A 27,975-nucleotide genomic window follows, 5' to 3' on the forward strand; every position below is an offset into this window, starting at 1 on the left:
ACTTGGATAATTGGAGCACATTCTGGGGAAGGTGGGACCTGTACAAACAGGACGGGTTACACCTTAACCAGAGGGGCACCAATATCCTGGGAGGGAAATTTGCTACAGCTCTTGGGGGGGGGGGGCTAATTTGGCAGGGGGGTGGGAAACTGATTTGTAGTCCAGGAGATAGCATTGCTGGAGTTCAGGAAGTTGAGGATAGTGCAGTACTGAGGAAGGGTACCAAGGTTACAGACTGGACCTGCATGCATGAAGGTGGTTTGAAGTGTGTCTACTTCATTGCGAGGAGTTAAGAATAAGGTTGGTGAGCTTGAAGCATGGATTGGTACCTGGGACTACGATGTTGTGGCCATTACAAGACGTGGATAGAACAGGGGCAGGAATGTTGTTGGAGGTTCCGGGGTTTAGATGTTTCAGTAAGATTAGAGAAGGTGGTAAGAGAGGTGAAGGAGTAGCAATGTTAATCAATGATAGTATAATGGCTGCAGAAAGGCAGTTTGAGGAGGATCTGTCCACTGAGGTAGTGTGGGCTGAAGTTAGAAATAGGAAAGGAGCGGTCACTTTGTTAGGAGTTTTCTACAGGCGCCCCAACAGTAACAGAGATGTGGAGGAAAAGATTGCAATGCAGATTTTGGATAGGTGCGGTAGTCACAGGGTAGTTGTCATGGGTGACTTTAACTTTCCAAATATTGATTGGAACCACTATCATTCGAATAGTTTGGATGGGGCTGTTTTTATTCAGTGTTTGCAGGAGGGTTTCCTCACACAATATGTGGATAGACCAACAAGAGGCGGGGCCACATTGGATTTGGTACTGGGTAATGAACCGGGCCAAGTGTTAGATTGAACAAGGGGACAACAGACTTTGGAGATAATGACCACAATTCGGTGACTTTCACTATAGCAATGGAGAGGGATAGGAACATACGGCAGGGCAAGGTTTATAACTGGGAGAAGGGTAATTATGGTGTGATTAGGCAAGAATTGGGGAGCATAAGATGGAAATAGGAACTGTTAGGGATAGGTACAATTGGGATGTAGAGCTTGTTCGAGGATCAAATACCCAGAGTCCTTGATATGTATGTCCCTGTCAGGCAGGGAGGAAATGGTCAAGTGAGGGAACCATGGTTTACAAAAGAGGTTCAATGTCTTGTCAAGAGGAAGAAGGGGGCTTACGTAAGGATGAGAAAAGCAAGGGCACGTGAGGGATACAAGATAGCTAGGAAGTAGCTCAAGAAAGGGCTTAGGAGAGCTAGGATGGGCATGAGAAGTCCTTGGCGGGTAGGATCAAGGAAAACCCAAGGCGTTTTACACTTATGTGAGGAATAAAAGAGTGACCAAGGTGAAGTTAGGGCTGGTCAAGGACAGTAGTGGGAACGTGTGCATGGAGTCTGAAGATATAGGAGAGACCCTAAATGAATAGTTTTCTTCAGTGTTCACAAAGGAGAGGGGCCATGTTGTTGAGGAGGATAGTGCGATACAGGCTGGTAGGCTGTAGGTGGTAGATATTCAAAGGAAGATGTGTTAGAAATTTTGAGAAGCCTGAGGATAGATAAGTCCCCTGGGCCTGATGGGATATAATCTAGGATTCTTTGGGAGGCGAGGGATGAGATTGCAGAAGCTTTGATCTATATGTCCTCACTGTCTACAGGAATAGTACCAGAAGACTGGAGAGAGGCGAATGTTGTCCCCTTGTTCAAGAAAGGGAATAGGTATAACCCTGGGAATTATAGGCCGGTTAGTCTCACTTCGGTCATAGGTAAATTATTGGAAAGGGTCCTGAGGGATAGGATTTATGATCATTTGGAAAGACACAGCTTAATCCAGTATAGTCAGCACGGATTTGTAACGGGTAAGTCTTGCCTCACAAGTTTGATTGTATTCTTTGAGGAGGTAATTAAGGTAGAGCAGTTGATGTTGTATACATGGATTTTACTAAGGCGTTTGATCAGGTGCCCCATGGTCGGCTCATACAGAAAGTTAGGAGGCATGGCATAGAGGGGAATTTGGGCGATTGGATCAGTATCACATAGAAGACAGAGGGTGGTGGTAGATGGTAAATTTTCATCCTGGAGCCGAGTCACCAGCGGTGTACCACAGGGATCAGTGCTGGGTCCTCTGCTATTTGTGATTTTTATCAATGACTTGGATGATGGAGTTGAAGGTTGGGTTAGTAAATTTGCTGATGTCACTAAGATTGGTGGAGTAGTGGATAATGTGTAGGCTGCAAACAGACATTGATAGAAAAGTGGCAGATGGAGTTTAACCCTGATAAGTGTGAGGTGATTCATTTTGGTAGGACAAATTTGAATGCGGATTACAGGGTTAACGGCAGGGTTCTGAAGAATGTGGAGGAGCAGAGAGATGTCGGAGTTCATGTCCATAGATCTCTGAAAGTTGCCACCCAAGTTGATAGAGCTGTGAAGAAAGCCTATAGTGTGTTAGCATTTATTAACAGGGGGATTGAGTTTAAGAGCCGTGAGGTTATGCTGCAACTGTCCAAGACCTTGGATAGACCACATTTGGAGTATTGTGTGCAGTTCTGGTCACCTCATTATAGGAAGGATGTGGAAGCATTGGAAAGGGTGCAAAGGAGATTTACCAGGATGCTGCCTGGATTGGAGTAGGTCTTATGAGGAAAGGTTGAGGGAGCTAGGGCTTTTCTCATTGGAGCGAAGGAGGATGAGAGGTGACTTAATTGAAGTGTATAAAATGATGAGAGGGATAGATAGATTAAGTCTTTACTGATCCAGAGATAGGGGTGACCCCAGGTTAAAGAGGCGCATTGTCTTCAAAGACCCAAGCCGGGAATCAAACCTGGACCCTGGCACTGTGAAGCATCAGTGCTAACCACTGTGCTACCGTGTTATCCATTAGGGTATCGCGGAGGTCCCAGCGAAATGCTAGCAGGGAGAGTGAAGGGAAGATATGTTTGGTGGTGGAATGCTGGAGTTGGCGGAACTGGAAGAGGATGCTTTTTTGAATGGGGTGAAAAGTCAGGAAAAGGGGGACCTTATCCTGGCTCTGGGAAGGAGCAGAGGCGGTGAGGGCAGAGGCACGGGAGATGTGTTGGACACAGTTGAGAGCCCTGTCGAAGCAGTGCCCTGCTCTCACGTCCACATGTCCATCCTTAGCCTGCTGCAATGTTCCAGTGAAGCCCAGCGCAAACTGGAGGAGCAGCACCTCATCTTCCAATTAGGCACGTTACAGACTTCCAGACTTAACATAGAGTTCACTAACTTCAGACTCTGAACTCTCTCCTCCACCTACACCCCATTTTTATTTCTATCAATTTATTTTTATTTTCATTTCTTCCATTGTTCCGTTTTCCCTTCGCCATCGTTTCCCCCACCTTCCCCCACTACACTTCATCTACACCTCCCGTTGCCTGTGGAAAGCGGGCAGCATAACCAAAGACCCTTCCCACCCGGCTTACTCACTCTTCCAACTTCTTCCATCGGGCAGGAGATACAGAAGTCTGGGAACACGCACGAACAGCCTCAAAAACAGCTTCTTCCCCGCTGTTACCAGACTCCTAAATGACCCTCTTATGGACTGACCTCATTAACACTACATCCTGTATGCTTCATCCGATCCGGTGCTTATGTAGTTACAATGTATACCCTGTGTTGCCTATTATGTATTTTCTTTTCCCATTTCTTCCCACATACTTAATGATCTGCTAAGCTGCTCGCAGAAAAATACTTTTCACTGTACCTCGGTACAGGTGACAATAAACAAATCTAATCCAATCCAATCCACTTGGGCCAACTGTTCCTAGTTGCCTTTTAACACATTGCTAACCTTTGTTCTGCTATCCATACATTTTAAACTATTTATGTGCCACCATCAGCACCCTTCTTTCAAGTCATCCAGACTCAAAACATTAGCTCCCATCTCTCCACAGATGCTGTCAGACATGAGTTTGTCCAGTATTTTCTGTTTTTGTTTCACAATATTAAAATTTGTAATAATTTAATATCTTGTCATACAGAGATTGGTAAGATTGTGAAACGTATTGCCAAATGGAGTGATTGAAGTAGATAATGTTGACAACTTAAAGCAGATGTTTGATGTAACATGAGGAAGAAGAGAATTGAGGAATGCAGGACAAAGTGAGAATATGTCATTGGAGTGGGAATAGCCTCCTGTGGAGTGTTACCACTTGCATAAACCAGTTGGGCCATGGATCGATTTCTGCACCTTAGAGATTATGTGTGGATAACACAGAAACATAAATTGTCTGGGATACACAGCCTAAGTCCATGAGTTGAGTCACAGGGCATATGAATTATAGTTTGGACACCCCAGTTCAGGTCATTATCAAAATCCAAGCTAAATCTCAACAAGGGGAAATGAAATTTGTTGTCACAAAAAGATCCCATTAAGACCAGATCCATTGCAAGGTCTTACACTTAACATGCCCGGTTAAAGTCCGACAGGTTTGTTTTGAATCAAAAGCTTTCGGAGCACAGCTCCTTCATAAGGTGAGTGACTCACCCGGTGAAGGAGTAGTGCTCCGAAAGCTAGTGATTCAAAACAAACCTGTCGGACTTTAACCTGGTGTTGTAAAACTTCTTACTGTGCCCACCCCAGTCCAACACCGGCATCTCCACATCATGACTTAACATGTCAACTATGAATGAATAAATTCAAGTCCCCAAAGGCAACAAGGATTATGTTAGGTGACTGGATCAAAGATGAAATATAGGACCTGCTCTAATGGTTTCAGAACATTACCTGGTAAACTGGAACCAAGGTTACCGATATCAGCAAATGGATCGAAGCTCTGCGACTTTGAATGACCAAATGACATACTTGATGAAGGACCGGGGGAAGAACCTAATGTTGAAGTGAATGTTGAGCCTACATTAGAAACAATCCAGTATAAGTTATAAATGACCAGCATATAAAGTCAATAATAATGATACAGAATATTACATTATCACGTCAGCCAGAACACAGAACAGGTCTTGCTGAATGACTATCCATTTGTATGATCAAAACTAACATGGCACATAATAGCCAATATAATAGTAATATAATTCATCACATCAGCAACTAATGATCACTGTTTTGGTATACTATAAATGGTACTTTTGATACTTCTTACTATAAATAGGTATACAGATGCAAATGATATCTGCGGATCATAAAGCCAAAAGACACCTGTGCGCATATTGGTAAAGTTTGATGCTCTGGCAATATTCCACGATTTATTCCAACAACAGAGAGAATTGGTTTCTTATCCCTCTCTTCCTCTCAGGCAAATTGGTCACATATTTACATTATCGGTCTTTTAAATGAGGCATTAAGCCAAGGCCCATCTACCCTCTCGGGTGGGCATAAAAGATCCCATAACACCATTCGAAGATGAGCATGAAATCCTCCCCGTGTCCTGACCAGCATTTATCCTCCAACCAAAACCACCAAAAACAGTTGTCTGGTCATTTATTTTATTACTGTTTGTGGGGCCTGACTGTTCAAATTGGCTGGTACATTTCACCCATTACAATAGCGACTATGTTTCAAAAGTACTTAACTGACTATAAAACACTGTAAAACACAACTGCTTCAGTTAATTTCGTTCTGTTATAACCAGGTGGTGTGTATTTATATATGGGTGTGCCAACACCACATGGACTGCAGCAGTTCAAGGAGGCAGCTCACCACCACCATCTTTGCAATAAATGAGCAATAAATGCTGACCTTTCCACATCCCATGAAAGAATAAATTAATGGCTGAGTCAGCTATATGATCAGCCGGTTCAATTAGATTTGTTTATTCAATCCAGGGCTCAGCTGTGAAGTCCCAAAAATCCTTGACCACAAGATGGGAACTCTAAAAATTAAGTTACAATTCAAGTTTATGGATTTTCAAAACAATGATACCACAGTAGGAGCATAAGATATCCACAATGCTGCAATGTATTGAAATCATTTTTAAAACAAGCATGTGTTACTTTGATCTGTCGCTCCAACAAACGCAGCCTTATTATTCTGCTGGGGAACTGTATTGCTGCTAGAGGCCCACGCATCCCAGCCACTCATCAGGTCCGGCTGACTGGCAGATGATGCCACTTTAGATAACTCCGGTGGTGGATTTCCTAGAAGCAAGCATAATTCGTTAACTTGTGCAAATGCGATCCATCCCGATGTACATCCCCAAGGCCTTTTTCAAAGCACTAGACAAACTAATCATGGCACTCCCATCCCCACCCAAACAACACTCCAGCAGCCCGGTAGTAATAGCCACCCTCCAATCCTGGAACCAACTACGGCAGCAATTTGGCCTGACCAAAATGTCAGGTAAAGCTCCCATCTGCAACAACCATAGGTTCACCCCAGCGCTGACTGATGCCAGCTTCAAAAGGCGGGGACAGGACAGAGGGACACTGACAATCAGGCGCCTATACACGGACGGCAGGATCGCAACACTAGGCGAACTGACAGAGAAATTCCAGCTAGCCAGGGGGAATGAGCCAAGGTACCTGCAATTAAAAAACTTCCTACGAAAGGGGACAAGGACATACCCACAACCACCACAATAGACACTACTGGAAGAGTTACTAAACGCAAGATTATTAGATAAAGGAAACTGTAGCGACATGTACGACCGACTGGTAGAAGGGGCCAACACCGTACTGGACGCAACAAGAAGGAAGTGGGAGGAGGACCTGGGGATCGAAATAGGGTGGGGACTCTGGAGCGAAGCACTGCATAGGGTCAACTCCATCTCCACGTGCGCAAGGCTCACCCAGGCGCAACTAAAAGTGTTACATAGAGCCCACTTAACAAGAACCCGTATGAGTAGGTTAGTCCCAGAGGTGGAGGACAGAGGTGAACGGTGCGAAAGAGGCGCGACCAACCACGCCCACATGTTCTGGTCTTGCCCCAGACTTGTGGAGTACTGGACAGCCTTCTTCGAGGCTATGTCCAAAGTGGTGGGGGTGAGGGTGGAGCCATGCCCGAAAGTGGCGGTCTTCGGGTTTCAGACCAGCCAGATCTATTCCTGGGGAGGAGGGCGGACGCCCTTGCCTTTGCCTCCCTAATTTCCCGCCGTAGAATCCTGTTCGGCTGGCGGTCAGCAGCACCAACCAAAGCTGAAGACTGGCTGTCTGACCTCTCGGAATCTCTCCAAATGGAGAAAATCAAATTCGCCATCCGAGGGTCAGACGTCGGCTTCCACAGAACGTAGGAGCCGTTCACCCAGTTGTTCCGGGACCTTTTCGTGGCCATCAAACAAGCAGAAGAACAGCCAGGTGGCCAAGAAACGGGAAAGTAGCCAAGGCATGAGAGGGAGAGAGAGACCGGGAGAGGGACAGCTAAATCTAAGAGGAAGGAAGAAGCAAGGGACACCACCACAAACGGATGGATGCCTACATATGTGTGTAAATAACTTTGCCAAGGGTACAGAGCTGCCGCTGCTGAGCGGGGGCACAATACCGTCCGCTGACTTCGCAGGGAAAATTAACACTTCAGCAGCAGCAGCGACCCATTGGGGGCGGAGTACCCCGATGGGAGGGGTGGGAGGACTGAGGCGCATGGGGTGACGTCTAGTGGATTGCTGATGTATATTCTCTTTACGCACTATGTTAATGTTCACTAATTTGCTGTGTTAAGATTCTTACTATTTAATATGGAAAATTTTGCAAAACCTTAATTTTAAAACAAACAGCAGCAGCAACCGGGGGGGGGGGATTTCTTTTCCGTTTTGTAAGGGGCGCATGCTCTATCCTGTTTCGAATTGGGTGTTAATTTGCTAAACTGTTTATCGTTTAGAGGGTTAAGTTGTTCTGTTGGCATGTTGCCCTTCTTTCTTTGTATTATTTTCGTAAACTTATTGAAAAACTTTGAATAAATACATTTTTTTTTTTTAAACTTGTGCAAGTGCAAATATTTTCTCAAAATCATTCAAATACTCAAGATACTAAAAAGCACTCCAATTATTTACTGCCAAAACAACCATCAAACATTCAGTAAATTACAGCAAGGCGTCCCTACAAGTAACATTTATTGAACAGATCCATAATGGACTCTGTAACCCTGAAATTTAAAGAATGTATTCTTTGCTGCTGAGAAAATAGGGAATAATTGTTTTAAATATTCAAGAGAAACTACATTAAAATGTTTTGTGCAAAATTTGAGTGGTGAAGATTTTGAATTCACAAAAACTTTCATTGTTGTATCCCTCATGGAAAGAAGTTCTTCAACATTAAACATGGATGATAAGAAACTTAGAACTTCAAGTCTGAAGATAAGGTGGACAGCAGATATGATTTGTGAACACAGCCCCTCAATTGAATATTAGTGGAAAACTAACATTGGGGAAGGATTAAACATTATCATGGTAACCTTACCCATACTGAAGAAATCTGAACTTGAGGATGGTTGAGGCTTATCATTTGCAGATGAAAAAGTAGGCGCATTAGGACTGAAAAACTGTCCAAATAAATCAGGCTCAGTTTGGTCAGGCTTGGCTGTTGAAAAGGCAGCACCAAATGGATCAAAGGAGTCTGTTGAAAAAAAAAGTTATTCGTCAGTGATACATATTTCTGACTTACATAAACTTGAAATTTTAGCAAAAAGTGAGGTGTGGACTAGCGAGGAGCTTTACTTTAGCATGAGTTGAACTGTCAATCAGTTTGGCACATTTACAATAAAAGCAAAATACTGCATATTCTGGAGATCTGAAATAAAAACCAAGGTGCTTGAAAAACTCAGCAGATATTGCATCATCTGTGGAGAGAAAAGCAACGGCCAGAGTTTTATGTTCATACAATCCCTACAGTGCAGAAGAAGGCCATTTGGCCCATAAGGTCTGAACCGACCCTACGAAAGAGCACTCTACCCAGGTCCACTCCCCCATCCTATCACACCTAACGTACACATCGCTGGACACTAAGGGGCAATTTTGTAGCATGGCTAATGCACCTAACCAGCATATCTTTGGACTGTGGGAGGAAACAGGAGCACCTGGAGGAAACCCACACAGACACAGGGAGAACTTACAAACTCCACACAGTCACCCAACGGCGGTTTGTGCAGGCACTCAATTGATCCAGAAGTGCGTGAAATCACAGGAAAAGATGTTGGGGCGTGTGTCCTGATGTCATTGCGCACGTGCGCAACATTTTACTTCCAATTCTTACACACGCCTGCCCATGGCCGTTAATTGGCCTGGCGGCAGACTTCCGGTTGCGGCTATGCGGAGCTAAGCCCCACGTTCGGCAGCTCCCGCCAGGAACGGACTTTTGGGCTCTTATAAGGGCCCCCAGCGGTACTTGCTCGACGGTTCCCGACGTAGGAAGGTATCTGCAGCGGATCCCCAGTGGTCTATGGTCTTGACCAGGAGCGGGGCCAGGAGAATAGCGGTGGCAGTGCCTAAGAAAAAGCAGGGGAAGAGAATCAAGATGGCGGCCGGCGGAGGCCTCGAGGAATGGAGGCAGTGGGCTCAGGTGCAGCAGGAGACTCTCCAGCGCTGTTTTCAGGAGCTCAATGTGGAGCTGCTGGACTCGCTGAAGGCGAATACGGACAAGCTGCTGGCGACGCAGACAGCCCAGGGGGTGGAGATCCGGGAGCTCCGACAACAAGCCTCCGAAAGAGAGAATGAGGCCGCGGCCCTCGCGGTAAAGGTGGAGATGCACGAGGTTCTCCACAAGAAGTGGCAGGAGCGGTTCGAGGAGATGGAGAACCGGTCGAGGCGGAGAAATTTGCGGATCCTGGGACTCACGGAGGGGCTGGAAGGGTCAGACCTGGGGGCCTATGTGGTCGTCTTGTTGAACTCGCTGATGGGAGCTGGGTCCTTCCAGGGGCCCCTGGAGCTGAAGGGGGCCCACAGAATATTGGCCAGGAGGCCCAAACCGAATGAGCCGCCATGGGCGGTGCTGGTGCGGTTCCACCGGTTCGTTGACCGAGAGTGCATGCTTAGGTGGGCCAATGAGCGGAGCAGCAAGTGGGAGAACACGGTAGTGCGGATCTACCAGGACTGGAGTGCGGAGGTGGCCAAGTGGAGGGCCGGTTAAAACCGGACGAAGGCGGTGCGCCACAGAAAGACTGTGAAGTTTGGCATGTTACAGCCGGCACATCTGTGGGTCACCTACAAGGACCGGCACTTTTATTTCGAGTCCCCGGAGGAGGCGTGGGCCTTTGTGCGGCCGAGAAGTTGGACTCTGACCGAGGGTCAGGGGTTTGTAAATAACTGTGTTAACTTTTGGTGGGAAGGGTCTTTGTTTTATGCTGTTTCATGCTGTTTTAAGCTGGTTGTGGGTTGTTTCTAGGGTGGGTGGGGTGCTGTCTTTTTTTGCGGGGGCGGGGTCGGGCAGAGGGAAAGCGCGGGCTTTTCTTCTGTTTCCCGCGCTGAGGGTGGATGGGGGCGGGGTCTGAGCTGAGAAGCACGGGCTTTTTTCCCGCGAGAGAACGGGAGGGGGAGGAGAAGGGTCTGCTGATGGGTCTGGGGGAGGAGGAGTAGCCCAACGTTGGGAGGGGTCGGAGGTGTGGCGGGAGCTGCCGGGGACAGCAGAAGTTAGCTGGCTCACGGGAGTACTATGGAGGGAGGGGTCCTAGCCTTTTGGGGGGGAGGGGGGGGGGGGGGGGGTGTTAACCGGGTTGCTGCTGAAATGGCCAGGAAGGAGCTGGAGTCTGCAGGGGGGGCCAGGGTGGGGGTTTGCCGCCGTGGGGAACGGGCCGAGCGAGGGGAGCTGGCTTGGGGCGGACAGGGGACGGGTTATGGCTAGTCGACAGGGGAGGGGGGGCAGGGAGCCCTCTGATCCAGCTGATAACTTGGAATGTGAGGGGGCTGAATGGGCCAGTCAAACGGGCCCGGGTGTTTACGCACCTGAAGGGGCTGAAGGCGGACGTGTCTATGCTCCAGGAGACGCACCTGAAGGTGGCGGACCAGGTTAGACTGAGGAAGGGCTGGGTAGGCCAGGAGTTTCATTCGGGGCTGGATGCAAAAAAATCAGGGGGGTGGCGATTCTGGTGGGAAAAAGGGTGTCGTTTGAGGCTTCAAAGGTGGTAGCTGACAGTGGAGGGAGGTATGTGATGGTGAGCGGCAAGTTTCAAGGGGAGCGGGTGGTGCTGGTGAATGTCTATGCCCCAAATTGGGACGATGCGGGTTTTATGCGGCGTATGCTGGGCCGCATTCCGGATCTAGAGACGGGGGGCCTGATACTTGTGGGGGGACTTTAACACAGTGCTGGATCCCCTCTTGGATCAATCCATGTCCAGGACGGGCAGGAGGTGTTGAGGGGGTTTATGGACCAGATGGGAGGGGTGGATACTTGGAGGTTCGCGAGGCCGAGGGCCAGGGAGTGTTCATTTTTTTCCCACGTGCATAAAGCCTATTTCCGGATCAATTTTTTTGTCCTGAGCAGGGGGCTGATTTCGAGGGTGAAGGATGTCGAGTATTCAGCCATAGTCATTACGGACCATGCCCCGCACTGGGTAGACCTTGAGCTGGGGAGAAGAGGGACCAGCGCCCGCTCTGGCGCCTGGAGTTGGGACTGCTGGCGGATGAGAAGGTGAGCGGGCGGGTTCGGGGGTCTATCAAGAGGTACTTAGAGGCCAATGATAATGGAGAGCTCCGGGTGGGGACGGTTTGGGAGGCATTGAAGGCGGTGATTAGAGGGGGGTTGATTTCCATCCCAGCCCATAGGGAGAGGGGAGAGCAAAGACAGAGGGAGAGGTTGGTGGGGGAGATGGTGAGCGTGGACAGGAGATACGCGGAGGCTCCGGAGGAGGGACTGTTGGGGGAACGACGTAATCTTCAGGCCAAGTTCGACTTGCTGACCACCGGAAAGGCGGAAGCGCAGTGGAGGAAGGCACAGGGAGCGGTGTACGAATATGGGGAGAAGGCGAGTAGGATGCTGGCGCATCATCTGCATAAACGAGGCGCGGCCAGGGAGATTGGTGGAGTGACGGATAGGGGAGGCAATGTGGTGCGAAGGGGGGTGGACATTAATGGGGTCTTCAGGGACTTTTATGGGGAACTGTACCGGTCCGAGCCCCCGGTGGAGGGGGGAGGGGGGGGGGGTGGGGGGGGGGGGGGGGGGGAGAGAATGAAAAATGAAATGAAAATCGCTTATTGTCACGAGTAGGATTCAATGAAGTTACTGTGAAAAGCCCCTAGTCGCCACATTCCGGCTCCTGTCCGGGGAGGCTGGAAGAGAGTGGAGATGGCGTCCTGCGTGGACACGAGCCTGGAGATGCTGGTAACAGCGCCGTTGCCGCTCCCTTCAACGAGGTATACCACGAGCCCGGTGGTGGCGGCTACCCTCAAAATTTGGGGGCAGTGAAGACGGCATAGGGGGGAGGTGGGGGGCTCGATGGAGTCCCCGATACGGGGGAACCACCGGTTTGTTCCAGGGAGCATCGATGGTGGGTTTCTGGGTTGGCACATGGTAGGTATTAGAAGATTGAGGGACCTGTTTGTGGATGGGAGGTTTGCGAGCCTGGGTGAGTTAGAGGGGAAGTTTGGGCTCCCCCCCCGGGGAACATGTTTAGGTACATGCAGGTTAGGGCGTCTGCCAGGCAGCAGGTGGAGGGGTTCCCTCTGCTGCCCCCACATGGGTTCCTGTGCGAGGCGTAGCCTCATACAGTTCAAGGTGCTGCACAGTGCTCACATGACTGGGACGAGGATGAGTAGGTTTTTCGGGGGCTAAGATAGGTATGCTAGTTGCTCGGGGAGCCCAGCGAACCACGCCCATATGTTCTGGGCATGCCCAGCGCTGGGGGAGTTCTGGAAGGGGGTAGCAAGGACGGTGTCGAGGGTGGTAGGATCCAGGGTCAAGCCAGGCTGGGGACTCGCAATTTCTGGGGTTGCAGTGGAGCCGGGAGTGCAGGAGGCGAAAGAGGCCTTGGTTCTGGCCTTTGCGTCCCTAGTAGCCCGGCGGAAGATCTTGCTTCAATGGAAGGATGCGAGGCCCCCAAGCGTGGAGGCCTGGATCAATGATATGGCGGGGTTCATCAAGTTGGAGAAGGTGAAATTTGCCCTGAGGTGATCAGTACAGGGGTTCTTTCGGCGGTGGCAGCCTTTCCTGGACTTCCTGGCGGAACGGTAGGGAAATAGGCCGGCAGCAGCAGCAACCTGGGGGGTGGGTGGGTGGGGGGGGGGTTGTTTCGGGGGAGGGGAGAAATGTGTACATGTGTTTATTGGATATGCCGGGTGTTTATCTATCTCTCCTTTTTGTAGTTACTGGGGGGGGGGGGGTTTGGTTTTGGGGGTTAGTGTGTTTTTCTTTTTGCTGTTGTTAATATTGTTTTCTTGTTGTTATTTTCTGTTTTGGATATGTTTTTGAAAATCTTAATAAAAATTATTATTTTTTTTTAATTGGCCTGGCGGCATAAAATCGCATTCCGGGGCCAACCGCAGCTGGGAACGAGGTTCACATCCACTTCCGGACCTGCCAAATGCATGCCCCCGACAGGTGAAGAAGTTAGGTCAGAATTAACGTTTCAAGACTGGCATTTTTGCAAGCTAATCGATTAAGATCATTCATACCAATAACTGATTATGGAAAGTGCTAAAATACACGCACCAATGTTGATTTATGGAGGTGTAAAATAGATAATAGCCTCAAATTAAAGTAGGTGACCATTGGGGATTTATGGATACCCTCCTTGATTTGACAATCAGGAATAGGAACAGGTTTTGAAACGATACTGAGTTTCTTCTAATCAAGCGTACCCAGTCTAAACTGATAAATTCAAGCATTTAGAAGGACATATTTTATTCCACACTGCAAGAATCTTAATGGATGACTAATTACAAAATGGCATTCTGCTCAACTCAACTGAATCCCTTCAATCTCTCGTTATGTATGCAAAGTAATTTTCTATTTACAACCACCGTTCATAATTCCTGGTTCGTACACAGATTTTAAAATGTGATTAACATTTTTTTCATCTATTCTTTCAAATAGAAACCTCACTATTTTATCAACACCATATCCTACTCCAGATTGCAATTAGAGTCACGAGAAAAATGACAATTATGCATACTGCACAAAGTTAAAAAGGTCCTCGTCCTTCATTAAAATTAAGCTGGCATACTTTAGGGTAATAAAATTGACTCGAACTATAATCATCAGAAACTAAGCAAAATTGAGATGGTAAAACTGGGTTCCCTGTTTTGGTAACTAATGAATAAGATATCTGCATTATTACAATAGTGAAGCTCAGACACATTGTTAGCTCAAGTATTAAATGCATTACTCCCCCATGGGCAGCACGGTGGCACAGTGGTTATTACTGCTGCCTCACAGCACCAGGGACTCGGGTTCAATTCAGACGTTGGGTGACTGTCTGTGGAGTTTGCACTTCCTCCCAGTGTCTGCGTGGGTTTCCTCCCACAATCCAAAGATATGCAGGTTAGGTTGCCCATGCTAAAATTGGTCCTTAGGGCCCAAAGGACAGGTGGAATTATGGGGTTAGGGTGGGGGAGTGGGTTTAGGTGGGGTACTGTTTCAGAGGGTCGGTGCAGACTCGACGGGCCGAACGGCCTCCTTCAGCACTGGATGGATTCTATCACATAACACATTCGTTCACATAGAAATACAACAATTTATTACGGGTAACCTTTTTTTTCATGATGGTTAAGTCACGGTAGACACTGATGATTTGCAGTGTCTTCTAATGAAACCATGTAATTCAATTACACGTGCTGAACAATTCAAGGTGACTTACACAAATATCATACTTAGTGTGCAGTCTCACATTGGTTTGCAATTTTGCCGCACGCGGACTACACGCTCCAAAACAAACATGAACTTTACAGACACAGTTCTGGCAACTTCAGTTATGCTCTGTTTCACACCAGGTCATACAATGAAGTCTCAGGGATGCTCGACACGCAAACCTGCTTGGCTTGCTGCAGTGAGTTTATGTGCAATTTTCTGCACCAGTAAATATGAGTGTTGCCGAGCGACAAACGATTCCAGTCTCGGGAGAAGATTGGTGGTGGGCGGAAAGGGAGAAGATAAACAGGCTCAACCAGTTTGAAATCTACTTATGCTGAATCAAACAGCGACTATGGAGAATTCTGTAGTAATAGAAGGTGGCTGATAACGTGGCACTACACAAGAGCAAGGAGGCAGGCCAGAAATGGAAATATTTTCCTCACTACCTATAATGTAGATAGACATAGTAGCACCCTTTCTGTTTCAATTTCTAGGCCAATCACTTGATCATCTAACAAAAAAGGCATCCAATATTATCAGTTCTAGTTATCCGGTAGTTGTGAATAATATCCATCTGTAGCAATACCTACCTGCTGAAGTGTGCACTGCAGAAGGTATAGGAACCGGTTCCACTCGTGGTGGAGGTGTCCCACCGAAAAAGAAATCATCCCCTCCCCCAATGAGGTCAGCTGAGAACTCCTGCTGCATTTCTGGTGGACCACCAGCAAATAAATCATTTAGCAGGTCAGCATTGCTGGATGAACTCTTCATCTCCACTGTAGGAGGGGCAATGTCAGACTGAACATCACTATTCAGTCCAAGTAAATCAACATTGTCCTCAGTAGGAGATTCTGTGGCTTGCTCTGCGGGTTCTTCAAAATCTGCTTCAAAGAAAAAGTTTACAGTGTTTGTTTGTTCTGGCTGAGTTGGGCTTTCTGGCTCATCAGCCTTCGCCGTGCTGCGCTCACTGGAAAAAGCAGCAAAATCGTCATCCGACGGACAACTTTCATCCACCAAGCTTGGGTGATCTTCATCTGGAGACAGTACTTCAGTGGCCCTGGAGTCCTCTTTCGTTTCTGATAAACAAACAAAGTGTCAGACCGAAACTGCTTCGATTCACATAAGCTATTAAAATCGCTATAAGCAAATTTATTATTTACACCTTAACTTCTTTCAGCATTGTCGTTAGATTATAACTTTTAACAGGTTATAGTTTCAAGAGAAGTGGTTCTTTGTTATTTCACCAACATGTTATATTTTTGTCAACTTGGTTAATAGATTGGTGGGCTATTTGACCACGTGGGCCATCACAGGTAGCTGGTGACCAAACACAAGCACTTCGCAATGGGAAACTCTGGAGAACAGCACAGGAAAATTAACTTATTTTCCCTCTCCATCATTCAAGGGCGCAGACGCCAACTAATACAGCACAGATAGGGGACCTCCCTTCTCTGTGTTGCTTAAAATCACACGAGGCAGTGCACAAACCCAACTGGAAAATCTTCTCCAAAAATCTGTGCGTTTCCTTGATGGCTCGGTTTTTGCGCCCACAGGAAAGTGAGAGTTCAAAATTGATGGGGAGTCAAGGCAGGAGTGGGGGAATTCCTCAGTGGCGTGGCTTTTTTTTTTATAAATTTAGAGTACCCAATTATTTTTTCCAATTAAGGGGCAATTTAGTGTGGCCAATTCACCTAACCTGCACATCTTTTGGGTTGTGGGGGCGAAACCCACGCAGACACGGGGAGAATGTGCAAACTCCACACGAACAGTGACCCAGGGCCGGGATTCGAACCCGGGTCCTCAGCGCCGTAGGCAGCAATGCTAACCATTGTGCCACCGTGCTGCCCGTAGTGGCGTGGCTTTAAAGCAGAAAGCCATAATGAAAAAAAATCGAGTTTGTTTGAAACATAAGAAAAGTTTGAAATAAAAGGTAGGCTAAAATTAGAATGCTCTGCTGCTAATATTACCTTGCCCCCAAATAAATTAAAGCAGTGCACAAATTCAATGGTATTCCAGATATCCTACGTCCTTAATATTACTCAGACAAGTGTCTGCTTAATTTGCAGCAGTGAAATAATTATTTACATCTTTGGTGTTTTTCCAAAGTTTCTGTTTAAGAGTACAGTTTTAATACAGGCTTAACTGATTTCACAAACATGTTCAATGTGCGTATTCAGGTGGCTTGCTAACCTAAATGGTTGAAGAGTAGTTCAGTGAAGGAGGTGGGGTCAATATCAATGGTCTTGACATCGATCATTATGAAGTGTTTCGAGTGGTTGGTCATGAGACACATCAACTCCATACTCCCAGAATGCCTTGATCCACTGCAATTCACTTACCGCCACAACCGGTCCACAGCAGATGCTATCTCCCTCACCCTACTCATTCCCAGAGCACATCAACAAAGACTCCTACATCAGACTCCTATTCTTTGACCACAGCTCTGCTTTCAACACCATAATCCCAGCCAAGCTCATTCCAAAAATCCAAAATGTAGGACTTCGCTCCTTCCTCTGCAACTGGATCCTCGACTTCCTGACCCACAGACACAATCAGTAATGATGAACAACACCACCTCCTCCACGATAGTCCTCAATACCAGGGTCCCACAAGGCTGCGTACTTAGCCCCCTACTATATTCCTTATACACACACAAGTGCGTGGCAACATTTGGCTCCAACTCCATCTACAAGTTTGCTGATGACACGACTGTAGTAGGTCAGATCTTGACCAATAATGAATCCGAGTACAGGAGGAGATAGAGAATCTAGTGGCGTGATGTAACGGCAACAATCTCCACCCTCAATGTCAACAAAACTATGTAGCTGGTCAAGGACTTCAGGAAGCGAAGTATCATACGCACCCCTATGTACATCAATGGTGCCACGGTGGAAATAGTTGACAGCTCCAAATTCCTAGGTGTGCAAACCCCTGACAATCTGTCCTGGTCCACCCACGTCGACGCTGCGACCAAGAAAGCACAACAGTGCCTATACTTCCTCAGAAACTAGGAAATTTAGCATGTCCACGTGACTCTTGCCAACTTTTACAGATGCACCATAGAAAGCATCCAATCTGGCTGAATCACAACTTGGCATGGCAACTGCTTGGCCCAAGACGGTAAGAAACTACAGCGAGTCGTGAACACAGCCCAGTCCATCACGCAAAACCACTTCTCAATTAATTGACTGTCTAAACCTCCCGCTGCCTTGGGAAAGCGGACAGCATAATCAAAGACCCGTCCCACCCGGGTTATTCTCTCTTCCGACCTCTTCCATTAGGCATGAGATACAAAAGTCTGAGAACACGCACTAACAGATTAAAAAACAGCTTCTTTCCTGCTGTTACCAGGGCCAGGATTCTCCCCTACCCGGCGTATTGGAGTGGCTTCAATCACTCCGGCGTCGGGCCTCCCAAAAGGTGCAGAATTCTCCACACCTTTAGGGGCCAAGCCCTCACATTGCGGGGCTAGGCTGGCGCCGGAGTGGTTTCTGCTCCGCCGACCGGCGCGAACGGCCTTTGGCGCCATGCCAGCTGGGGCCAAAAGGCCTTCGTCAGAAGTCCGCGCATGCGCTGGTGCATCAGCGGCTGCTGACGTCATACCGGCGCATACGCAGGGGAGGGGGTCTCTTCCTCCCCCACCATGGTGAAGGCCATGGCGGGGCGGAAGAAAAAGAGTGCCCCCACGGCACAGGCCCGCCCGCCAATTGGTGGGCCCCGATCGCAGGCCAGGCCACCGTGGGGGCAAATCGCCCCGAGCCCCCCCCCCCCCCCCAACAGGCCCGCCCGTGCTGCCAATCCCACCGGCACCAGAGGTGTTTTGATTCCCGCTGGCGGGATTGGCATGTCAGCGGCGGGACTTCGGCCGGAGAATCGCCGCAGGGGGCCTGCCGACCGGCGCAGCGCGATTCCCACCCCCGCCGATTCCTGGGGGGTTCACGAATTCCGCCCCCGACTCCTGAATGACCCTCTTTTGAATGAACTTATCTCTCCGCGCATCTTCTCCTTCATTAAATGTTTTTAAGATAAAGATAGATAGTTTTTTGAAGAATAAAGGGATTATGTGTTATGATGTTCGGGCCGGAAAGTGGAGCTGAGTCCACAAAAGATCAGGCAGGATCTCATTGAATGGCGGAGCAGGCTCGAGGGGCCAGATGGCCTACTCCTGCTCCTGGTTCTTATGAGTAAGGTTACACTCTGTATGCTTCACCTGACGTCTATGTATTTACATGTGTGTTTATCGTATGTCCTTTGTGTTTCATTTCTTATGGGCCAGGGCTTAGAAACTCCAAAGTGTATTATGAAGTTCACCTGACCTATAACTTTTATGTTGAATTTGGCTAGGATGAGCGCAAGTGTGACTTATCAGACTTCCTAGGCGCTTTTATCAAAACAAAGTTTATTATAAGAATGTAGTTAACATATATAAAACGCAGCAATAATTTGTCAATTACAAACATAAAGGAAACACAGCAGCTCCAGTAATCTATGTATATAACTCTTAATGAATCCCCCTTAGTAGCTGTTCCAATTCAATACAAGATCCAATCAACTAAAACCCCTTTCAAGGGTGTGGTGAAGCACACTGTAATCTCACTTGAATGGGACTCGTCCTTTCCCTGAGATCCAGCCTCCAACCAGCAGATTCAAAACTCCTTCTGGAAAGCAACTCTATCTTTAAAGTTACCACGGCAGTTTGCCACACCCAATGTGCTTTCAGTTCACCGGTACAACTTTAAAATGAAAACAGAGAAACACTGCTTCTCTTCTGCAGTCCAAAGCAACAGACCAAAACTGAAACCCAAATACTAAAAACCCCTCTCACCTGACAGCCACAGCCCAGCTCCACCCACAAATGACATCACTGAAGCTGTGCTACAATTCATGTGGTAAGAATAAACATTTCTTAAAGGGACACTCAAATGACACATGTATGGAACGATCTGTCACTTTACACAGAACAATACTTTTCACTGTACCCCGGTACACGTGACAACAAATCCAAATAATACAATATGAAGCTAGCTAGTCCAATAGTGCTATACGAGATGTAAAACTATTGACCTAGTAGTAGTTGTGAATTTGACAGTAAGTATACTCAACTTTTAAAATAGGTTATTGTAACTGCAATATGTTTCTTTGAGCAGGTGTGGTGAAATGTTGCTTCTAAATAAATACCCATGTGGAACAAAAATTAAGGAACTATTTTTAAGAATGAAACCATTGGCAAGCTGAAGTCTGACCAATTCATCAAGATCATGCAACACCCACCTTCCCAATTTAATGTTTCAAAAAAACTGTTGGAGGTATCACTGTTCTGATGGGAGGCCTCATCTTCACTTGTATTTTGTGAAGCGTGGTCTGACTTAGGGGTCTCTGCGTCATATTGTGCTGTTGATCCTGGTTGTCTGGGAAGTTCTGGTTTTCCTTTGTTTTGAGAGAAAAAATATGTCTCAGAACATTCTCAATGTAAATTTCCTCCACATCAATGGGCTTTCCTGAATTTTAGGCATAATTCCTGGTAACAAAATTGTTCTCATACTGTGGCTAAGATTTAAAAAACAAAATAGATCTCTTCACTTAAGAAGTTCTTTCTATTTAAAAAACAGTTATTCTTACCTGCATAATACAAAAATCATTCACAAATCTAGTTCAATGGTTATGTGACTCTCAGTTACTAATAAGCATAAATATGGTCGTGCATGCTGCAAAGAAAGTGCTGGAAGTGGGCGTGCACAGCTTTTCACACTGCCTAAAGTAACTCCTTGCACATATATTGTTGATGTATTGCCAAAGATTCATGCTCACAAGTGTGTCTATAGATATAGAAGGAGCAGGGCAACAGAGAGGGGTGGAATAACTGAAATTATAAATTATAGACTAACAGAAGATTCTGATGTTTTTCAAAGTATCATGGGTGAGAGATGAGAAAATATGTCTGAACTCATTCTTTGAGCTGGTATACACAGCTCAGCTCTCAGTGACCGTAGTATCATATAGTACAGAAACAGGTAATTCGGTCCATCATACCCCTGTCAGCACACTGTGTGGAGTTTTCACATTCTCCAGTGTCTGCGTGGGCTTCCTCCAGATGCTCCAGTTTCCTCCCACAGTCCAAAGATGTGCAGGTGAGGTGGATTGGCCATGCTAAATTTCCCCTTAGGGTGGCGTTGCAGGAATAGGGTGGTGGATTAGGCCTTAGATAGGGTGGCCTTTCAAAGGGTCGGTGCAGACACAGTGGGCCGAATGGCCTCCTTCTGCACTGAAGAGATTCTATGAAACAGCTATCCAATCCATCCCACTTTCCTTCACTTTTCCTATAGCTCTGTAACAACTTATTTTTCGAGTATCTATCCAATTTTCTTTTAAAAGTCACAACTGAATCTGCTTCCTCCAACTTTTCAGGTAATGCATTCCAAATAATAGCAACTCATTCTGTGAAACAATTTCTCTTTGTCTTCAAACTCAGTTATCTCAAACATGACTCCTGGTTACTAACCCTTCCGCCATTGGAAACAGTTTCTCTTTACTTGTACTATCAAAATCCTTCATAATTCTGAACGTCTCTCCGTTACCTTCTCTGCTCCAAAGGGAACAATTCAATTTTCTCCTGTCTTTACACATAACTGAAGGCCTTTATCCCCATTACAATTTTCATAAATTTCCTGCACATCCTCTCTAAAGCTTTACCACCCTAAAGTTGGGTGGACAGAACTGGCCAATACTGCAGTTAATGATTTATAAAGGTTAAGCAAAACTTCCTAGCTTTTGTACACTATGCCTCTATTTATAAACCTTATATTTTTTTAAAAGCCGAATCAACTTGTCCTGCCATCTTCAAACATTTATGTATGTTGCCAGAATAAAGGTCACTCACCATGAGGGTAGTTTGAAATGTACCCTATTCAGGTATGCAGTATGTCATTGCTTTTCCTATGTATGAACAGAGTAATGTCACCCATACTGAGCAGAAATGTCAATGGTAACATCTTCCTAATGTTGGCAACGCCAAGATTACAGCTTCTCAAACTGTTTGCACTTCATGAATTTGCCCAATTTTAAACCTTGATGTCAAAAAAGCATATACTGCGCTTCCTAATTTATATTGTACTCCCATCCATTACTCTTGCATTTAACAAGCATTACGTCATACCTAACGTTGAACTGATCTGCCTCCTCACATAATCCATGTTGTTGCATTTTTTCGCTCTCTTCCTTTCAAGTTAAATCTTAATATTAACTTCACACCAACAATCACAGGTTTGTCCCGGGTAGGATGGATAGTGGGTTCCAGAGCTGGCAGAGGGCAGGCATCAGAAGGATGGGAGATCCGTTCATAGATGGAAGCTATCCCAGTTTGAAGGCGCTAGAGGACAAATTTAATCTGCCGCCAGGAAACGCCTTTAAATATCTGCAAGTACGAGCCTGCCTGAAAAAACAGGTAGTGGCCTTTCCGACGCTGCCACCACTGAGGATACAGGACAGGGTGGTCTCCGGCATCTGGGTGGGGGAGGGCAGGTGGTCGGATATCTACCAGGAACTACAGGAGGCGGAGGAAACCCCGGTGGAAGAGCTCAAGGGCAAGTGGGAGGAGGAGCTAGGTAAGGAGTTGGAAGCGGGTCTGTGGGCAGAGGTCCTGGGCAGGGTTAATTCCTCCTCATCATGTGCCAGGCTCGGTCTAATTCAATTTAAGGTGGTCCACCGGGCACACATGATGGCAGCGAGAATGAGCAAGTTTTTTGGGGTAGAAGACAGTTGTATGAGGTGCAAGGGCATCCCTGCAAACCATGTCCACATGTTTTGAGCATGCCCGGAGCTTAGAGTGTTCTGGCAAGGGGTCGCGAGGGCAATGTCCAAGGTGCTTAACATACGGGTGGTGCCGAGTCCAGAGATAGCGATCTTTGGAGTGTCAGAAGACCCGGGAGTTCAGGAGGCGAAAGAGGCCGACGTCTTGGCCTTTGCTTCCCTAGTAGCCCGGAGACGGATTTTATTAACGTGGAGGGACTCGAAGCCCCCGAGTGTAGAGACTTGGGTTACCGACATGGCTGGGTTTCTCAGGCTCGAAAAATAAAGTTTGCCTTAAGAGGGTCTAAGCTAGGGTTCTCTCGAAGGTAGCAGCCGTTCGTCGACTTTCTCGGGGAAAATTAAAATGTCAGCAGCAGCAGCAATCCCTGGGGAAGGTTGAGGGGGGGGGGGGTGAGTGCTTCATTGGGATGGTGTGGGAAGACTGGGTCGCGTGGGGTAATGTCTACTTAATTGTTATTGTATATTCTCCTTTGTACTATGTTAATGTTCACTCTAGTTTGTTTTGTTGTTATGATTACTACTGTTTTATTATGAAAAATTCTGCAAAACCTTAATAAAATACTTTTTTAAAAAATATATCAACTTCACACTTGGCTGTACTCCATTTGTCACACAGTTGGAAGTTCAATACTTTCATTTGAATGGAATATTTGGTTTTGTTTATTCCACGTTACCGATACAAAGTTAAACTCAGGTTACAAATAGTTCCTTGAGATTCAGTAATAGTTTCTGACATGACATTGAAAAATATCTGTACACACCGAATATGTGCTATCCTGAGAAGAAATGAGATAGCCATTAAAATAGTTTATTGCTCTATACACAATAATGTTGAGACAATGGTTTTTCATTCAATTCACCTAGGGGCATGAAATGAAAACTCATTGGTGTTTTTACTAGGCCATTTTCCTCCATCATCGCTTACTTTCTTGATATATCTTGGCTCATTTCCTTAATACCACCTGCAAGGTTTTTATATACTTTTATTTGCCCTCAATATAATTTTCTTTTCTGGCTTTCTGAAATCATCATGCTGTCCCATATTCTTTGCCCTTACATATGTAAATGACACACATTTATTTCCATGACTTGCATATATGGGGAAGATAATGATTTGGGTTTGGGTCTCTAAAACGTACCAAATTTAGATAACATCTCTTGTTGTTCTTCGCGGCTAGAGAAAAGAATCTTGGGATTGAGTCCCTTTGTCAATAAGTTTTCCCATAGTGGCATGTTACTGCTGACGTTGTCTCGAGGCTCTACCTCTACTTCCAGAGTTACCTGGAAAAGGTCTGGATATTTCTCCTGAATGTCACATGCATCAAGATCATACCTGCAACACAGAATCACCATTTCATCAGAATTCATTTACAAGAATTTAGATTTATATAGCACCGTTAATAGAATAAAATGTCCCAAGGTGCTTCACAGGAGGGTTTTTTTGAATGATAATCTTTATTGTCACAAGTAGGCTGACATTAACACTGCAATGAAGTTACTGTGAAAAGCCCCTAGTTGCCACATTCTGGCGCCTGTTCGGGTGCACAGTGGAAGAATTCAGAATGTCCAAATTACCTAATAGCACATCTTTCAGGACTCGTGGGAGGAAACCGGAGCACCCGGAGGAAACCCACGCAGACACGGGAAGAACATGCAGACTCCTCACAGACAGTGACCTAATCAAACCTGGGACCCTGGTGCTGTGAAGCCATAGTGCTAACCACTATGCTACCATGCTGCCCACGGTTATGAGCAAAATATAACACAAAGCCGCATAACAAGATATAAGGTCAGGTGACCAAACGTTTGGTCACCGAGGTAGGTTTTAAAGAGTGTCTTAAAGGAGGATACTGACAGAGAGCCAGATGTTTGTAGGGAGCTGAGGGCCTAGGAAACTGAAGGTACAGTCACCAATGTGGGAGCAACTACGATTGGGGCAGGCTCAGAGCAGTTTGGATATCTGTAGAAGAGATAGGGTGGGCAAGGTCATGAAGGGATTTGAAAACAAGGTTGAGAATCTGTGAGTGTTTTACATGGGCTAGCCATATATGGCAGTCGATAGCTAAACTATCTGCCACATACTATCAAAGAGCAGAGGCCAGACAGTTGGGATTTTGAAAGTTGCATTGTAAACACATTGAGGGATAGTTTTCAGCAGGGGCAGACACAAAAGGAAGGAAGGTTGGGATGTGGAAAGTAGATAGAGTGTGATAAAAATAAATGTTCAGAGATGGATTATCTGTGATTGATATGATGAGACTAGCAAGAGCACATGAAATCGCAAGGTCAAGGGGATGGCTGTGAATATGGGGTTGGGACTTTATATTGGGGTAGAGATTTAAGAACAAACAAAGAACAAAGAAAAGTACAGCCCAGCAACAGGCCCTTCGGCCCTCCAAGCCTGTGCCGACCATGCTGCCCGTCCAAACTAAAATCTTCTACACTTCCTGGGTCCGTATCCCTCTATTCCCATCCTATTCATGTATTTGTCAAGATGCCCCTTAAATGTCACTATCGTCCCTGCTTCCACCACCTCCTCCGGCAGTGAGTTCCAGGCATCCAATACCCTCTGTGTAAAAAAACTTGCCTCGTACATCTCCTCTAAACCTTGCCCCTCGCACCTTAAACTTATGCCCCCTAATAAGTGACCCCTCTACTCTCGGGAATAGCCTCTGACTATCCACTCTGTCTATGCCACTCATAATTTTGTAGACCTCTATCAGGTCGCCCCTCAACCTCCGTCATTCCAGTGAGAACTAACAGAGTTTATTCAACCGCTCCTCATAGCAAATGCCCTTCATACCAGGCAACATCCTGGTAAATCTCTTCTGCACCCTCTCTAAAGCCTCCACATCCTTCTGGTAGTGTGGCGACCAGAATTGAACACTATACTCCAAGTGTGGCCTCACTAAGGTTCTATACAGCTGCAACATGACTTGCCAATTCTTATACTCAATGCCCCGGCCAATGAAGGCAAGCATGCCGTATGCCTTCTTGACTACCTTCTCCACCTGTGTTGCCCCTTTCAGTGACCTGTGGACCTGTACGCCTAGATCTCTCTGACTTTCAATACTTGTTCTACCATTCACTGTATATTCCCTACCTGTATTAGACCTTCCAAAATGCATTACATCACATTTGTCCGGATTAAACTCCATCTGCCATCTCTCCGCCCAAGTCTCCAAATGATCTAAATCCTGCTGTATCCTCTGACAGTCCTCATCGCTATCCGCAATTCCACCAACCTTTGTGTCGTCTGCAAACGTACTAATCAGACCAGTTACATTTTCCTCCAAATCATTTATATATACTATGAACAGCAAAGGTTCCAGCACTGATCCCTGTGGAACACCACTAGTCACAGCCCTCCAATTAGAAAAGCACCCTTCCATTGCTACTCTCTGCCTTCTATGACCTAGCCAGTTCTGTATCCACCTTGCCAGCTCACCCCTGATCCCGTGTGACTTCACCTTTTGTACCAGTCTACCGTGAGGGACCTTGTCAAAGGCCTTACTGAAGTCCATATAGACAACATCCACTGCCCTACCTGCATCAATTATCTTTGTGACCTCTTCGAAAAACTCTATCAAGTTAGTGAGACACGACCTCCCCTTCACAAAACCATGCTGCCTCTCACTAATATGTCCATTTGCTTCGAAATGGGAGTAGATCCTGTCTCGAAGAATTCTCTCCAGTAATTTCCCTACTACTGACATAAGGCTCACCGGCCTGTAGTTCCCTGGATTATCCTTGCTACCCTTCTTAAACAAAGGAACAACATTGTCTATTCTCCAGTCCTCCGGGACATCACCTGAAGACAGTGAGGATCCAAAGATTTCTGTCACGGCCTCAGCAATTTCCTCTCTCGCCTCCTTCAGTACTCTGGGGTAGATCCCATCCGGCCCTGGGGACTTATCTACCTTAATATTTTTCAAGACACCCAACACCTCATCTTTTTGGATCTCAATGTGACCCAGGCTATCTACACACCCTTCTCCAGACTAAACATCCACCAATTCCTTCTGTTTGGTGAATACTGATGCAAAGTATTCATTTAGTACCTCGCCCATTTCCTCTGGCTCCACATATAGATTCCCTTGTCTATCCTTCAGTGGGCCAACCCTTTCCCTGGCTACCCTCTTGCTTTTTATGTACGTGTAAAAAGCCTTGGGATTTTCCTTAACCTTATTTGTCAATGACTTTTCGTGACCTCTTCTAGCCCTCCTGACTCCTTGCTTAAGTTCCTTCCTACTTTCCTTATATTCCACACAGGCTTAGTCTGTTCCCAGCCTTCTAGCCCTGACAAATGCCTCCTTTTTCTTTTTGACAAGGCGTACAATACCTCTCGTTATCCAATGTTCCCGAAATTTGTCGTATTTATCCTTCTTCCGCACAGGAACATGCCGGTCCTGAATTCCTTTCAACGGACATTTGAAAGCCTCCCACATGTCAGATGTTGATTTACCCTCAAACATCCTCCCCCAATCTAGGTTCTTCAGTTCCCACCTAATATTGTTAGAATTAGCCTTGCCCCAATTTAGCACATTCACCCTAGGACCATTCTTATCCTTGTCCACCAGCACTTTAAAACTTACTGAATTGTGGTCACTGCTCCCAAAATGCCCCCCTACTAAAACTTCTACCACCTGGCCAGGCTCCTTCCCCAACACCAGGTCCAGTACAGCCCCTTCCCTAGTTGGACTGTCTACATATTGTTTTAAGAAGCCCTCCTGGATGCTCCTTACAAACTCTGCCCCATCCAGGCTCCCAGCACTAAGTGAGTCCCAATCAATATTGGGAAAGTTAAACTCTCCCATCACAACAACCCTGTTGTTTTTACTCGTTTCCAAAATCTGTCTACCTATCTGCTCCTCTATCTCCCGCTGGCTGTTGGGAGGCCTGTAGTAAACCCCCAACATTGTGACTGCATCCTTCTTATTCCTGATCTCGACCCATACAGCCTCACTGCCCTCTGAGGTGCCCTCCCGTAGTACAGCTGTGATATTCTCCCTCACCAGTAGCGCAACTCCGCCACCCCTTTTACATCCCCCGCTATCCCGCCTGAAACATCTAAATCCTGTAACGTTTAGCTGCCAATCCTGTCCTTCCCTCAACCAGGTCTCTGTAATGGCAACAACATCATAGTTCCAAATACTAATCCAAGCTCTAAGTTCTTCTGCCTGACCCCCGCCATACTAGTTTAAACGTTCCCGTGTGACACTAGCAAACCTCGCGGCCAGGATATTTATGCCTCTCCAGTTTAGATGCAACCCGTCCTTCTTATATAGGTCACACCTGCCATGGAAGAGCTCCCAGTGGTCCAGAAGACGGAAACCCTCCCTCCTACACCAGCTATTTAGCCTCGTGTTTAGCTGCTCTATCTTCCTATTTCTAGCCTCACTGGCACGTGGCACAGAGAGTAATCCCGAGATTACAACCCTAGAGGTCCTGTCTTTTAATTTTCTGTTAAAGTTAGGAATGAAAACATGAT

The 27,975-nt window shown here is 46.5% G+C and overlaps 1 protein-coding gene across 6 annotated transcripts in view; it reads right to left on the reverse strand.

The window, feature by feature from the left end:
• The window catches only part of gak (cyclin G associated kinase), a 191,587-nt gene that overhangs the window by 20,266 nt on the left and 143,346 nt on the right, over positions 1-27,975 (reverse strand). For 3 of the 6 annotated variants that reach the window (XM_038804409.1, XM_038804408.1, XM_038804412.1), the window contains 6 exons: positions 23,624-23,817; positions 19,950-20,105; positions 15,269-15,754; positions 8,361-8,516; positions 5,964-6,107; positions 4,741-4,866 (listed from right to left, as the gene is read on the reverse strand). In XM_038804409.1, the coding sequence (XP_038660337.1) occupies positions 4,741-4,866; positions 5,964-6,107; positions 8,361-8,516; positions 15,269-15,754; positions 19,950-20,105; positions 23,624-23,817 (1,262 nt within the window). The remainder of the gene's footprint in view (positions 1-4,740; positions 4,867-5,963; positions 6,108-8,360; positions 8,517-15,268; positions 15,755-19,949; positions 20,106-23,623; positions 23,818-27,975) is intronic. The other 3 variants (XM_038804413.1, XM_038804410.1, XM_038804411.1) reach the window with 2 other exon arrangements.

Source organism: Scyliorhinus canicula, chromosome 8 (genome assembly GCF_902713615.1).
Source record: "Scyliorhinus canicula chromosome 8, sScyCan1.1, whole genome shotgun sequence".
NCBI classification, from domain to species: Eukaryota; Metazoa; Chordata; class Chondrichthyes; order Carcharhiniformes; family Scyliorhinidae; genus Scyliorhinus; species Scyliorhinus canicula.